The 14,039-nt window shown below is 43.5% G+C and overlaps 1 protein-coding gene across 1 annotated transcript in view; it reads right to left on the reverse strand.

The window, feature by feature from the left end:
- The window catches only part of FMNL1 (formin like 1), a 69,269-nt gene that overhangs the window by 31,691 nt on the left and 23,539 nt on the right, over positions 1-14,039 (reverse strand). Inside the window, exons 2-3 of the mRNA XM_088470747.1 lie at positions 5,287-5,370; positions 1,142-1,225 (exon numbers count right to left, since the gene is read on the reverse strand). Of these exons, the coding sequence (XP_088326873.1) occupies positions 1,142-1,225; positions 5,287-5,370 (168 nt within the window). The remainder of the gene's footprint in view (positions 1-1,141; positions 1,226-5,286; positions 5,371-14,039) is intronic.

The raw sequence follows: 14,039 nt of genomic DNA on the forward strand, positions 1-14,039 counted from the left end.
AAATCCAATTACTCGTTAAGCATATCACGTGTGGACTTATCGCCATCAGCGTCAACTGCTGCATTATAAATGTAATCAACATCACACATTCTGGCCAGTTATATTATACTCTGGTGCTTCAATCCACCTGGAGAACTACTGCTTCCTGCATTTCCACATCCAGATCATTTTGACAGTTTACGATATTACTTGCTGTCACCAACTTCTCTGATCATAATAAAAAGGGGTGTCTGGAACAGTCTGGATACATAAAAGTGGCATGTGGAGGGGCCTGGTGGCATAATAATGGCTTGTGGTGGAGTCTCTTTACTGACCCTGCAGGGGATCAGTCTGCTGATCTTTGTGCTGTATATTTTATCACAGTGTCTGCGCCTACATCCTTTGGGATTTCTTTTTGCCCTGTGTATTTGCCCTTTGATGACCTGGGTCTCTGTTCAGTCCTGACTTGTGCTGTGTCATCCTATTAAGCTCCATCTTTTTACGCTGTGCCTCCCTGCCCTTGCGGCAGGTCTGACATGTCTCAAATACAGCTTCTCTCCTGACCCGCAGAGAGCTCTCATACTGTATAGGAGACCGCAATGGCTAATTTATGCACACCCATGTAACGGCACTTAAACAATCAGGCACATCTGTGTTTTTTCTAACAACTCTCCTGTTACCTCCCCCAAATGCTGACTACCTGTCACTCACTATGCGAATGGGTTCTCTGTGTGTGGAATTGCAAGACAATCACTGCGTGTGCACAGTGAGACTTTAACCCATGCACAATAGCAAAAAATTGCTTGTTCTGCGGAAAAATCAGCATTGGGCGCATCTCTGAATCAGGCCCTCAGTCATCAGCAGGCCAACAAATCAAAGTTGTATGGAGGTGGAGATCTACTTGCTACTTTGTCTGAAAATGATTGGGTTCCATAACAAAAATGTAATTGCAAAAAACCCTTCAAAGAGGAAAATACCAAAGATTACTAATCTACAAAATCCTACTATAGTCAAACATATATCTAACACTTGAACAATCATTTTACCCAATCTGACACAGCTGCCTGACATGTATATACATTAACACTAATTTTCTATATTTGTATTAATGGGTAGGAAGGATTGTCAGTTACAACAGATGGCTGTTGCAATCGTATCTTACCTTCCGGCTGATCCCCCCTGTGTCCACATAGCTTTTCAGTTTCTGTATGTAGGCAGCTGGTGGGTTCTTTACCTGGAATCTCTCCTGATAGTAGAAAAGAAGGAGTATGAATGACAGATCATTACTAGTGGCCACGGTATTGTGGTGATAACTGGAGAATGTCTTGTCACCATAGTGCTGGTATGTATTTGGAACTGATAGGCAGATTGAAGTTAAGGAACTAAGGGCCAGATATCAAGCCTTGGAGAGCGATAAAGTGGACAAAGTTAAGGTACCAGCCATTCAGCTCCTAACTGCCATGTTACAGGCTGTGTTTGAAAAATGACAGTTAGGAGCTGGTTTGTTGGTACTTTATCTCCGTGCACTTTATCACTCTCCATGTCTTTAAAAATCTGGACCTTTAGGGGTCTATTTGGATGGAGATAAAGTGGACGGAGATAAAATACCAACCAACCAGCTCCTAACTGTCATTTTTCAAACACAGCCTCTCACATGGCATTTAGGAGCTGATTGGCTGGTACTTTATCTCTGTTCACCTTATCTCCATCCAAAGCTTAGTAAATAGACCTGTTCAACTGCATTGGGGAGAGTACATGTAGAATAATTTCTTGCTGTGCCATCTAATGACCATGTATAAATATAATTCCGTATAAATATGAGTGTGCCCTAGAACAGGAGAAAAAATTTAAGCAACTGAGTGTTTATGAGACTCAATGCAGACATAATCTGTCATTGCCCATTATGAAACTGTTCAGTGCATTTGTTGAATGGAACAACCCAAAACTGCTTAATGATATCTTCTAGCAACATCAGTCCACAAACTGCAAATCTACAGTCAGGTGCATAAATATTGGGACATTGACAGAATTTTCATATTTTGGACTCTATTCACCACCACAATGGCTTTGAAATGAAACAAACAAGATGTGCTTTAACTGCAGACTTTCAGATTTAATTTGAGGGTAATTACATCCAAATCAGGTGAACGGTGTAGGAATTACAATGGTTTCTATATATGCCTCCCACTTTTTAAGGGGCCAAAAGTAATGGGACTATCAACTCAAAAGCTATTTCATGGACAGGTGTGGGCTATTCCCTCGTTTTTTCATTATCAATTAAGCAGGTAAAAGGTCTGGAGTTGATTCTAGGTGTGATATTTGCATTTGGAATCAGTTGCTGTCGACTCTCAGATCCAAAGAGCTGTCACTTTCAGTGAAGCAAGCCATCATTAGGCTGAAAAATCAAAACAAACCCATCAGTGATATAGCAAAAACATTAGGTGTGGCCAAATCAACTGTTTGGAACATTCTTAAAAAGAAAGAACGCACGGGAGAGCTCAGCAACACCAAAAGACCCGGAAGAGTTTGCCAAACAACATCTAAAAAAGCCATTACAGTTCTGGAACAACATCCTATGGACAGATGAGACAAAGATCAACTTGTACCAGAGTGATGGGAAGAGAAGAGTATGGAGAAGATAAGGAACTGCTCATGATCCAAAACATACCACCTCATCAGTAAAGCATGGTGGTGGTAGTGTCATGGAGTGGGCATGTATGGCTGTCAATGGAACTGGTTCCCTTGTATTTATTGATGATGTGACTGCTGGCAAAAGCAGCAGAATGAATTCTGAAGTGTTTCGGGCAATATTATATGCTCATATTCAGTCAAATGCTTCAGAACTCATTGGACGGCACTTCACAGTGCAGATGGACAATGACTCGAAGCATATTGCAAAAGCAACCAAAGAGTTTTTTAAGGCTAAGAAGTGGAATGTTATGCAATGGCCAAGTCAATCCCCTGACCTGAATCCGATTGAGCATGCATTTCACTTGATGAAGACAAAACTGAAGGGAAAATGCCCCAAGAACAAGCAGGAACTGAGGCCTGGCAGAGCATCACCAGGGATGAAACCCAGTGTCTGGTGATGTCTATGCGTTCCAGACTTCAGGCTGTAATTGCCTGCAAAGGATTTGCAACAAGGTATTCAAAAGTGAAAGTTAGATTTAGGATTGTTTAGTTTGTCCCATTACTTTTGGCCCCTTAAAAAGTGGGAGGCACATATAGAAACCGTTGTAATTCCTACACCGTTCACCTGATTTGGATGTAATTACCCTCAAATTAAATCTGAAAGTCTGAAACATCTTGTTTGTTTCATTTCAAAGCCAGTGTGGTGGTGAATAGAGTCCAAAATATGAAAATTCTGTCAATGTCCCAGTATTTATGCACCTGACTGTAGCTACAAAATGACCAACTCATTATAAACATAGCATCAGCACAGTGTTCTCTACTTTCTAAAACTTTACATACCTATTGTCTCTTCCAACAAACACCTTACATTTCCAGTGTCTCCCACACATACTCTACAGAATGGGATTGAAATCCCAACAGCGGCTGCCCAACAGGATCAAGATCCCGACAGAGGCAGGTAAGTACCCTAACCTCCCCTGTACCCAACCTAACCCTCCCTTAGCGGTGTCTAACCCTAACATCCCCACCTAGTGTCTAACCATAACATACCCCCGGGGGTGCCTAACCGTAACCCACCCCCCCTTACCGCTCCCTAAACCTAACCGTCCCGAGGGGTGCCTAACCCTAACCTCTCCCTGGGGGTGCCCAACCCTCCTCCCTAGGGGTGCCTAACGCTAACCCCCCCCCCAAACCTAACCCCATTGGATTTCCTAATCCTATCCCTACCCCCCCATTTCCCGCTGACGGGATTGTGACCGGCGGCCTTGTGGCCACCAGTCACATGACTACATCCCATACTCTACATGTAACCTGGTACTATATTCCTGATGCTTTCTATTAATTTAAACACTTCATGACTGATATTTTCCTGCTTCCCAGCAGTTCACCAGGCTGATGACCAGATCTTCAACTGTAGAGTGTCTCGGACTCAGGTACCCCTATATAACAGTACATTTTTACTTATATTGTGTGTGAGTTTATCCCAAGAACTCTCTAATATGTCTGAAGAGCTGAAAACCCCGCAACCACTTTTTTAAAATTGGATACCGTGGGTATCGGGAGCGCGCATACCCGCGGTAATCCAAAATTGTCCGCGAGGTTTAGCGAGGAAATAACCTCGCGCCCAATTGAATATGCCCCCATGTGTTTAAATATTCTCTTCTATCTTCACTACAACTGGGGTGTATATAATACTGATGTTTCTATAGAGTTGATGTTTTTATAACTTAACACTGCACATACTGTATGCCAGATCCCTACTTTTATCTAACACGACACATACTGTATGCCAGATTCCTACTTTTATCTAACACTGCACATACTGCACGCCAGATCCCTACTTTTATCTAACACTGCACATACTGTATGCCAGATCATTACAGCTTATGTGCATGGCTCCTCTTACTTGCCCCGTGCAAGAAGTGACAGTGGGAGAGCTGCTGAGGAGTGAAAGTGGAGTCAAGCAATGTGATCTTTACCAATATTCACCAGATTGCAGACTTTTACTTTCTTGGTGATGTCTCTAGATCCATAAGAATTGATATTCATGGGACAATGGCCCTGATTCAGAGCCGGACGCTCTGACAGAGCGCTCGCTCTGAATCAGGGCCGTTCCTCTTACTTTTTGGAGCGGCCTCCTGGCCGCTCGCATAGCTGTGGGTGACCACCCACAGCTATAGCGAGCAGCCATTGGGCTTGCGACGAGACCCTTGTGGTAGGGTCTCGCTGCCGCAAGCCCAGGAGTGTTTTTGGCTCTATCAGAGTCAAAAGCACTCCCACTGACATCACTAGTGAAGTCAGTGGGGCCAGCCCCAGACGGTATGCGTTCCCATGGGAACGCCTCCGTCTCGGCAGCCACGCCCCCGGCACGCCCACCAAAGGGGGCTTGCTGTCAATCACCATCGACAGCACGACCCCTTTGGTGCGAGACCCGTGACGACGGCTTGGCCACCGTTATTCGGGTCTTGCGCATGCGCACGACGGAGCCGCCTCCGTCGTGCGCATGCGCACTTGGGCAACATCTAACACGGCACATACTGTCTGAATCAGGCCAATGGTTCTTTGGGATTAGATACATTGCATTCTCATGGTTATTGGTTGTAGGCCACAAATGACTGCCTCAATTGTACTTGTCTGACAGGTCTGCTATATAATCTACACATACAATCCACTTACCTGGTCACGCACCAGCTCCCATTTCTTGTCTTGGTCATACTGCCGGAGAACACTTATCTTATCTGGTGGAAGGTTCATGGCATTCTGAGAAGAGAAACAAGGCTCTTAGAGACAGACTGTCACCTCTACTATATGCAAGTATAACTTTCACTGTCTAGTGCAGGAAAGCACTGAATACTGTATATCTGAGTGACAAGAGACCTAAATATATGTGACAGGTAAATTAAAAGTAAAAATGGAGTATCTTCTAAGAGTTATTAGGCCCATATCCAATGTGATGTCCTCCTCGCTTGTTTTAGACCAGTTTGTTAAGGGTACAGCTCAGTATGTTTATTCAAAGTGTGCATTTGTTACACATGTGTATTATAATTATATTCTAATTACAGTTATACAGGAGATCCTGTCTCTTCATCAGGCAAATGGGTTGGATAAATGGACTCATCTTTTTTTCATAACTTCTTCCATTCACAAATATCCAGAGCCGTAACCAGACTTTTTGGTGCCCTGTGCCAGAAAGAGCATTGGCACCTGCCCCCCCCCCCCCCCCATTTATGTTTCAAATAGGGACATAAGACAGTGCACCTGAAAAAGGGCCATGGCCTCATGGGGAAGGGTCAGGGAAGAGATAGGAGAGGCCAGGAGCTGCTGGGGGTGAAAGAAGAGGAAGCTACAAGTGAGAATGATAATAAACAGAAAATTGAAAGGCCCAAACAGCGCCCCCTGCGGTGCCCTGCGCCATGGCACAGGTCGCACTACCCTAGTAACGGGCCTGCAAATATCAGTTACCTGCATTCAGAGGTGTCATCTCTGTACATTATATGGTAATCATCATCTTATACCATATCTGTACCAGTTCTTACCTGCTTTCAGATGTGCCATCTCTATACATTCTATGGTAATTATCATCTTATACCATATCTTTACTAGTCTTATCTGCATTCAGATGTGTCATCTATATACATTATATGGTAATCATCATCTTATACCATATCTGTACCAGTTCTTACCTGCATTCAGATGTGTCGTCTCTGTACATTCTATGGTAATCATCATCTTATACCATATCTGTACCAGTTCTTACCTGCATTCAGATGTGTCGTCTCTATACATTCTATGGTAATCATCATCTTATACCATATCTGTACCAGTTCTTACCTGCATTCAGAGGTGTCATCTCTATACAGTCTATGGTAATTATCATCTTATACCATATCTGTACCAGTTCTTACCTGCATTCAGAGGTGTCATCTCTATACAGTCTATGGTAATCATCATCTTATACCATATCTGTACCAGTTCTTACCTGTCTTCAGATGTGTCATCTATATACATTCTATGGCAGTGGTCGGGGAACAGGGGTAAATTACCCCACATGGGATAAAAATGAAATTCCTGGGGGTAATGGACGGACAGCCGGGCATGCATATGAATCGTTCTATATTATAGAATGATTCATATGCATGCCCGGCTGTGCCGCAGGGAGGCTTTAAGCCATACGCCCGCTGAGATGTTATTACCAGCGGGCACCTGGCTCCTTCCCTGCAGCGCCACGTTAGCCGGAGGCTGGAGTTCTCTTTTGAACGCCAGCTACCGGCTCCATCCATGCGCACTATGGGAGAGATGCCATGATGTCTCTCCCATAGTTCTGAGGAGCAGCCTGGCGGAGAGGACGGCGGCGGATACAGGAGCAGGGATTAAGGTGAGTGGTTTTTTTTGTGTTTTTTTTTTTTGTACAAGCGGCATTACAGGGGCATTATATTGGGGCACTACTACAGGGGCACTATATGGGGGCACTACTGCAGGTGCATAACTATGGGGGCACTACTACAGGGACATTATATGGGGGCACGACTACAGGGGCATAACTATGGGGGCACTACCACTACTACAGGGGCATAACTATGGGGGCACTACTATATGATTTCCTTCCTTTCAAATCAAGGGGGTAACTTCGGTGTATCTAAATATATTTTGGCATAAAAGGTAAAAAAGTTCCCAGTCCCCTGTTCTATGGTAATCATCATCTCTTATACCATATCTGTACCAGTTCTTACCTGCATTCAGATGTGCCATCTTATACATTATATGGTAATTATTTTCTATATGTTATTTCTGCATTAGTTACTTACCTGCATTCAGATGTGTCATCTCTATACATTCTATGGTAATCATCATCTTATACCATATCTGTACCAGTTCTTTCCTGCATTCAGATGTGCCATCTCTATACATTCTATGGTAATCATCATCTTATACCAGGGGGTAAATGTAATAGGTTGCGAATTTGTAAAAAATGGGAGTTTACCGCAAAACTTGCATTTTTTACTTACTTGCAAATGTAATATGGTATGACTATAGTAAAATTCGCACTTTTCGGGCATTATTAAAACTCGCAAAAAACATCTCGCATCCAAATGTTTTCCCATTCTCTAGATAGCACTTGGGCAATGTAATAGCGTGTGAGTGCTTCACTCGTACATAATACTGCTGTAGAACTTGCAAAAACAATAGACCAGCTTCAGGATAGCGAGTTTATCCTGAGCATGTCAGAGTAACACAGAAACTTGCACATATCCATGAGATACGTGCATGTTTCTGTGTGTACATATAAAAACACTTTAAAAAAAAAAAAAAAAAGACGTGCACACCTTCCCCAGAGGCATAACCAACCCCTGGCTCTGTACTGCCTGTGCTGGTTCTAAAAATACAGGGGCCAAAATGCATAGGGGGCCCCTGTATATTAAGTACCAGCACAGGGCTGTTCTGATCCAGTCCTGGTTGTGGCAAAACGGGAAAAAATGAGTTGGGGTCCCCTGTAATTTCCATAACCAGCACCGGACTCTTTCTATCAATGCCACAGCTTTGGAAACCCTTTCACCGGGTTTCGTGGCCAAAGCATTACCTCTGAGTGTTAGTCAGCCAAGGTCGGGGATCCCTGGGGAGGTGGGACCCCCAGTAAAGGGGACCCCCTATCCAGGGCACCCCAACTATAGACTAATAGCCTGGGGCTATCCCTGGCACCCCTGGCCAATGGGTACCGGGTTGATAGTGTAGTGTTGTGTAAAAATTAGAAGTTCAAATATTGTCTTTAGCTGTGGTACTACACGTCCCAGCAAGCCTCTCCCGCATGCTGGTACTTGGAGAACCACAAGTACCAGCATGTGGGGCATTACGGGCCCGCTGGTAACTGTAGTTCCACAGCCAAATAAATATTTAAATAAAGACAAGACACACTGTGAAAGTACAACTTTATTTAATGCACATGTACACTCACACTAACTGAGACACATACTCACCTAGTATCCATGATGACATAATTTCCCCTTGTCCAGTAGGAATCCATAGGGGTACCTGTAATTAAAAATCCATACTCACCTCTCCTATGCGATGTCCATGTCTTCTTTGGTCCCTTTAGGCATCCAGGGGGTTAAAAAAACAACACAAATACCCAAAACCATACCGTATAGGAGGAAAGGTATGTGTTTCCACATACCTTTCCTCCGTGCGAATGAATGAGGCACACGTGTGCCCAGTTATTGCAGGAGCCGCCAGCCAATCAGCGGGCATCTTCGTTGGAGCTGCTCGCTGATTGGCAGTGTGCGGTCAGCCTGTCTCCTCTATAGACTTCATCTCCATTTAAATCTATGGGCCGTATTCAATTAACGGCGACAATATCGGCCAATTTTATCTCACCTGCGATAATTTAGCGCACTTTTATAGTGAGAAACAGGTAAAAAGTTTTCTCCATCTCTGACCTGGGGCGGGATGTACGAAGGTTGCGGTGACCATTCTGCCAGTCACCACAACCTTAGGGTTCTGAAAAATCACCACATTTTTAGGCAAAAATACGGATTTTGCCAATTTTTTTTTTTTTGTCCGAGATGGAGAAAACTTTTCTCCTGTTTCTCACTATAAAAGTGCAATAGATTATCGCGGGTGCGATAAAATTGGCCGATATTATCGCTGCTGATTGAATACGGCTCTATGGTGGGAACCGCTACATTGTATCCAATGATGTAACCACAAGGTTCACCTCAAGTAACCTTGTAGTTACATCATTGGATACAATGTAGCGGTTATCACAGAACTACCTTGAGAGTGAAAAACCTTACAGCAAATTGTGTTATCGATAACCTTGCTCCTTTTATGGTATTTATTTGTTGTAGTCTAATAGGTAATGACATTGTTCATTTGTGAGCCCTCTCAGTGATTTTTGATTTGTAGATATATATATATCAAATAAAGCTGCTGGAGAAACACCACCAAATTTCCCAATTGATAGGCAAAACTAAAATAAATAAATTGAAGCCAGCACTGTATACAGTATTTCCCTATTTGTGACTGATACTGCACAACTGAGTGCAGTTGTAACTGGTGTAGAGATGGTATAAGAAGGTAATTACGTACCATAGAATGTATACAGATGGCACATATGAATGCAGGTAAGTAATTGGTACAGTCATGGTACAAGATGATGATTACCATATAATTGAAATGAATGGAACATCTGAATGCAGGTAAGTAACTAATGCAGAAATAACATATACAAGATATTTACAATAGAATGTATAGAGATGGCCCATATAAATGCAGGTAAGTAACTGGTACAGATATAGTATAAGATAATTAGCATATAATTTAAAGAAATGGAACATCTGAATGCAGGTAAGTAACTAATGCAGAAATAACATGTAGAAGATAATTACCATATAATGTATAGAGATGACACATCTAAATGCAGGTAAGAACTGGTACAGATATGGTATAAGATGATGATTACCATAGAATGTATAGAGATGACACATCTGAATGCAGGTAAGAACTGGTACAGTTATGGTATAAGATGATGATTACCATATAATGTATATAGATGACACATCTGAATGCAGGTAAGAACTGGTACAGATATGGTATAAGATGATTACCATAGAATGTATAGAGATGACACCTCTGAATGCAGGTAAGAACTGGTACAGATATGGTATAAGAGATGATGCTTACCATAGAATGTATAGAGATGGCACATCTGAATGCAGGTAAGAACTGGTACAGATATGGTCTTAGATGATGATTACCATAAAATGTATAAGATGGCACATCTGAATGTAGGTAAGAACTGGTACAGATTTGAGGCTACTACACTATGCGAATCTATGCGAGTATTTCCCTATGTAAACTAATACCTTTCAATGCGACTAGTGAGATCCATGAAGGCTTCTGTCTGTGTGTTAAAAAAAAAGACGTGCACCCTCTCCCCAGAAGCATAACCAGGCCCAGGCTCTTACGTATTCCACCCGCTGGAACTCTGTATAGCCTGTGCTGGTTCTAAAAATACAGGGGCCAAAATACAGCTCCTGTTATCTGTCTTTAAAGTTGTGTCTGTGCAAATCCACAATGATCCTGACGGTGAATTAGTCACCCAGGTTATAGGCCTGAGATGACTAGTGTTAGGGATCCTGGACCTGAGGGTCCACTAAAAGAACTGTGTTGCTGTATGGAAGATTCTGTGTACCTGCTGTAACATCTTGCCTGTGAACACTGCACTGAGCTGTATATCTGCCTGTGGTGAGAAAATAAACTTCTGTTGGATCTTACTACAAACTATGTGATTCTTGTCACAAAAAAAATTATAAAAAAATATATAGAGATATATATATATATATAAAATATACGCACATGTATAACATATATATATATATATATATATATATATATATACTTCACAGTATCGCAGTATATAATTTATATTTCCATAAGCATGAGCTCTCTCCTTAATAAAGATTAAAACTAAGGCCCTCATTCAGAGCCGTACGCTCTGAGCAGAGCGCACGCTCTGCATGAGGGCCGGGCTCCATTTTCATGGAGCGTCCTCCTGGACGCTCGTATAGCTGTGGGTCACCACCCACAGGCTATACGAGCGTGCATTTTGATGGCCGCGATGGTCGTGACCATCGCGACCATCGAAATTGCGAGCCGGAGCCTGCGGTTGAGGTTTTCAACCGCAAGCTCCGGAGTGATTTTGGCTCTATCAGAGCCAAAATCACTCCCACTGACATCACTAGTGATGTCAGTGGGCCGGCTTCTGACGGGAGGCGTTCCCGTGGGAACGCCCCCGTCAGGGAGGCACGCCCCCGGCACGCCCACCAAAGGGGGCGTGCTGTCAATCAACATTGACAGCACGCCCCCTTTGATCGGACACAACGAGCGAAGGAAAGTCCTTCGCTCGTCGTGTCTGGCGCATGCGCACGACGGAGCTCCCTCCGTCGTGCGCATGCTCAGTGCAGACCATCGACCCACTTGCGAGCGGACAGCCGCTCGCGAGTGGGTCTGAATCAGGCCCTAAGATTTATTGTTGAAAACATCTTCAGACAATTCATAATATTGGTCAAATTGCGGTACTTATCTCGTCACTATCAAGGACTAAATATCCAACATCCCAGATCTGGTCGACATTTTGGTCAAAACAATGACCTTTTTCAAGATCCGTCATCCACTGCTGCCACTAACATATGTATTAACACAGAACACTTACCTCTTCGCAGAATATATGGGAAGCGTTGATGAATTAACCCTGCACACCTGCACTGTGACCACACCTGAAAACACATGACACTCGATCACTTACACCGAAACTTTCCCATGCTATGTGGTGTATTGGAACGCACCTCTGTACTAGAGATGGCTACTGAGTGAGTGTCTTGACACAATGGGGTAAATTTACTAAGATAGGAGTTCTATTTAAGAAGTGATGTTGCCCATAGCAACTAATCAGATTCTACTTCTCATTTATCTAGCACCTTCTAGAAGATAATACCTGGAATCTGATTGGTTGCTATGGGCAACGTCACTTCTTAATAGAACTCCCATCTTAGTAAATTTACCCCAAAGACTCAAATCATTTAGATGTTCTAATGATTCGAGTCACTCAAAAGTTTGGTGTGTCGAGTGGGAGCCTCTACTGCCGGGACCCAGAGTGTGTGTGTGTGCACTGACTCCCGAGTCAGTGCAGGAGTATGATCAGCAGTGTGGGGGCGGAGCTGTCAGCGATTTGCACCGCTACTTCTGGGGCTCTAGAGTCTGTGCAGAAGTATAATAATCAGTACTTGGCTGTGGGGTTCAGAGCTCTCAGCGACTCACTCACAGTCACTGGCTCCCCTGTATGCTACAGCTCTGCAGTGCAGTCTGCAAAAACTAAAAGAGCCGTGTCCTGAGACACTGTCTCGAGACACTCCACTGAGCTGAGCCATGTGGATCAACTCAGTACTGTGAATTGCTCTGCCCATCCCTACTCTATACTCCCGCGTCACATGACGCAGGCATATCACGTAACATATCCTGTCGGTTTACTTACGCATTCCACCCGCTGGAACGCGCATCTCAGCTCCACCAATCTTAGTCATGTGACCTGGTGTCACTCATAACCTAATACTACCATGTCCATTAGGGTTTTATACTCATTTAAATTAAAATAGCTGACTATTGCAAGATGGTGCATAGTTAAACCGGTCAGGCCTTCCACATACTCTGCAACCTACCATTACCACAAAAATATTGTTACATTTAATGTTCACTTAATACCCCCCTTTGCACTACTTACACAAAGACATCTTAAAGATATATTATCCCACACAAATACTAATACTAACAATAATGAAGGAAATACATTAATACAAAAATAAATAATCAAAACACATGTTACTGAGGCTAATCTTGGTACCACCCTGAAATCTACAGAAAGTATTTAAAGTTACAGTTGTCATTTAACCCTTTTGGGGCAATAGTGTCCAATCTATAAATCCACCTGGACTACCTCTGTTGAAGCAATCTGTTTTTATCCCCCCCTCGCATTGATGCGGGGATATGATCAATCACCATGCTTTTCAGTGTCGATAATTTGTGGCCCTTTTCTAAGAAATACTGTGCCACTGGTTTGTCACTGGTACCTGATGCCAAAGCTTGGCGAATCAATGTCCTATGGTTAGCCATTCTCTCTTTGAATGGTCTGGGCGTCATCCCAATGTAATACAAGATACACGGACATTTCACAAAGTATATGACATGTCTTGAGGTACAAGAGAGTCTATACCGGATCGGAATCTAAACTCCAGTATGTGGGTGCATAATCTCTTTACCTGTCAGCATTTCGCTGTAGGTAATACATCCCACACAATGGACGCAGCCAAGACTCTTGAATTGGAGCCATGTTGTTGGTTTCTTTTCAAAATGCATAGTTGGTTTTAATAACAGCTGTTTTAAATTAGGCCCCCTCTTGAAAGCAATCAGAGGCTGTTTGTTTATTTTTTTCAGTGACTCTCTAACTACGGGTGTGCGTAGGGCTCTGTTGTGGCACCGTCGCCGCCCCACGGCCTTGTCTCTGGTTAGCAGGGTGCCTGGAATGGCACCTTGCAGCCAATATCGCTGCAAAAGACGCTACAGACAGGCACCCTGCCATAATTACAGCTGCCTGAAGTGTTTTCAAGACTCTCCGGGCACTGTTGCAGTTCACAGGGCACTCAGAGCCCTTGTTACGGCTCTGCTGGCTCTGGTAGGGGGCATCCAGGTCAGCACAGCAGGTGATAGCGAGAGAGCATGGCGCAGTGTAGGTGGATGGTGTTTGGGAATCCCGGCATGACTGCATCATCGTGGCTACACCCCGCCTATATTAACAGCACTGTAAAGTGGTGTAATGGCTACAATGATGTGATTCAGCACAAATCACCTTATCGGCTGCCCGGCCCACTCAATTTACTTGA

This window comes from Taudactylus pleione, unplaced genomic scaffold, assembly GCF_031769625.1.
Source record: "Taudactylus pleione unplaced genomic scaffold, aTauple2 ptg000102l, whole genome shotgun sequence".
Lineage (NCBI taxonomy): Eukaryota > Metazoa > Chordata > Amphibia > Anura > Myobatrachidae > Taudactylus > Taudactylus pleione.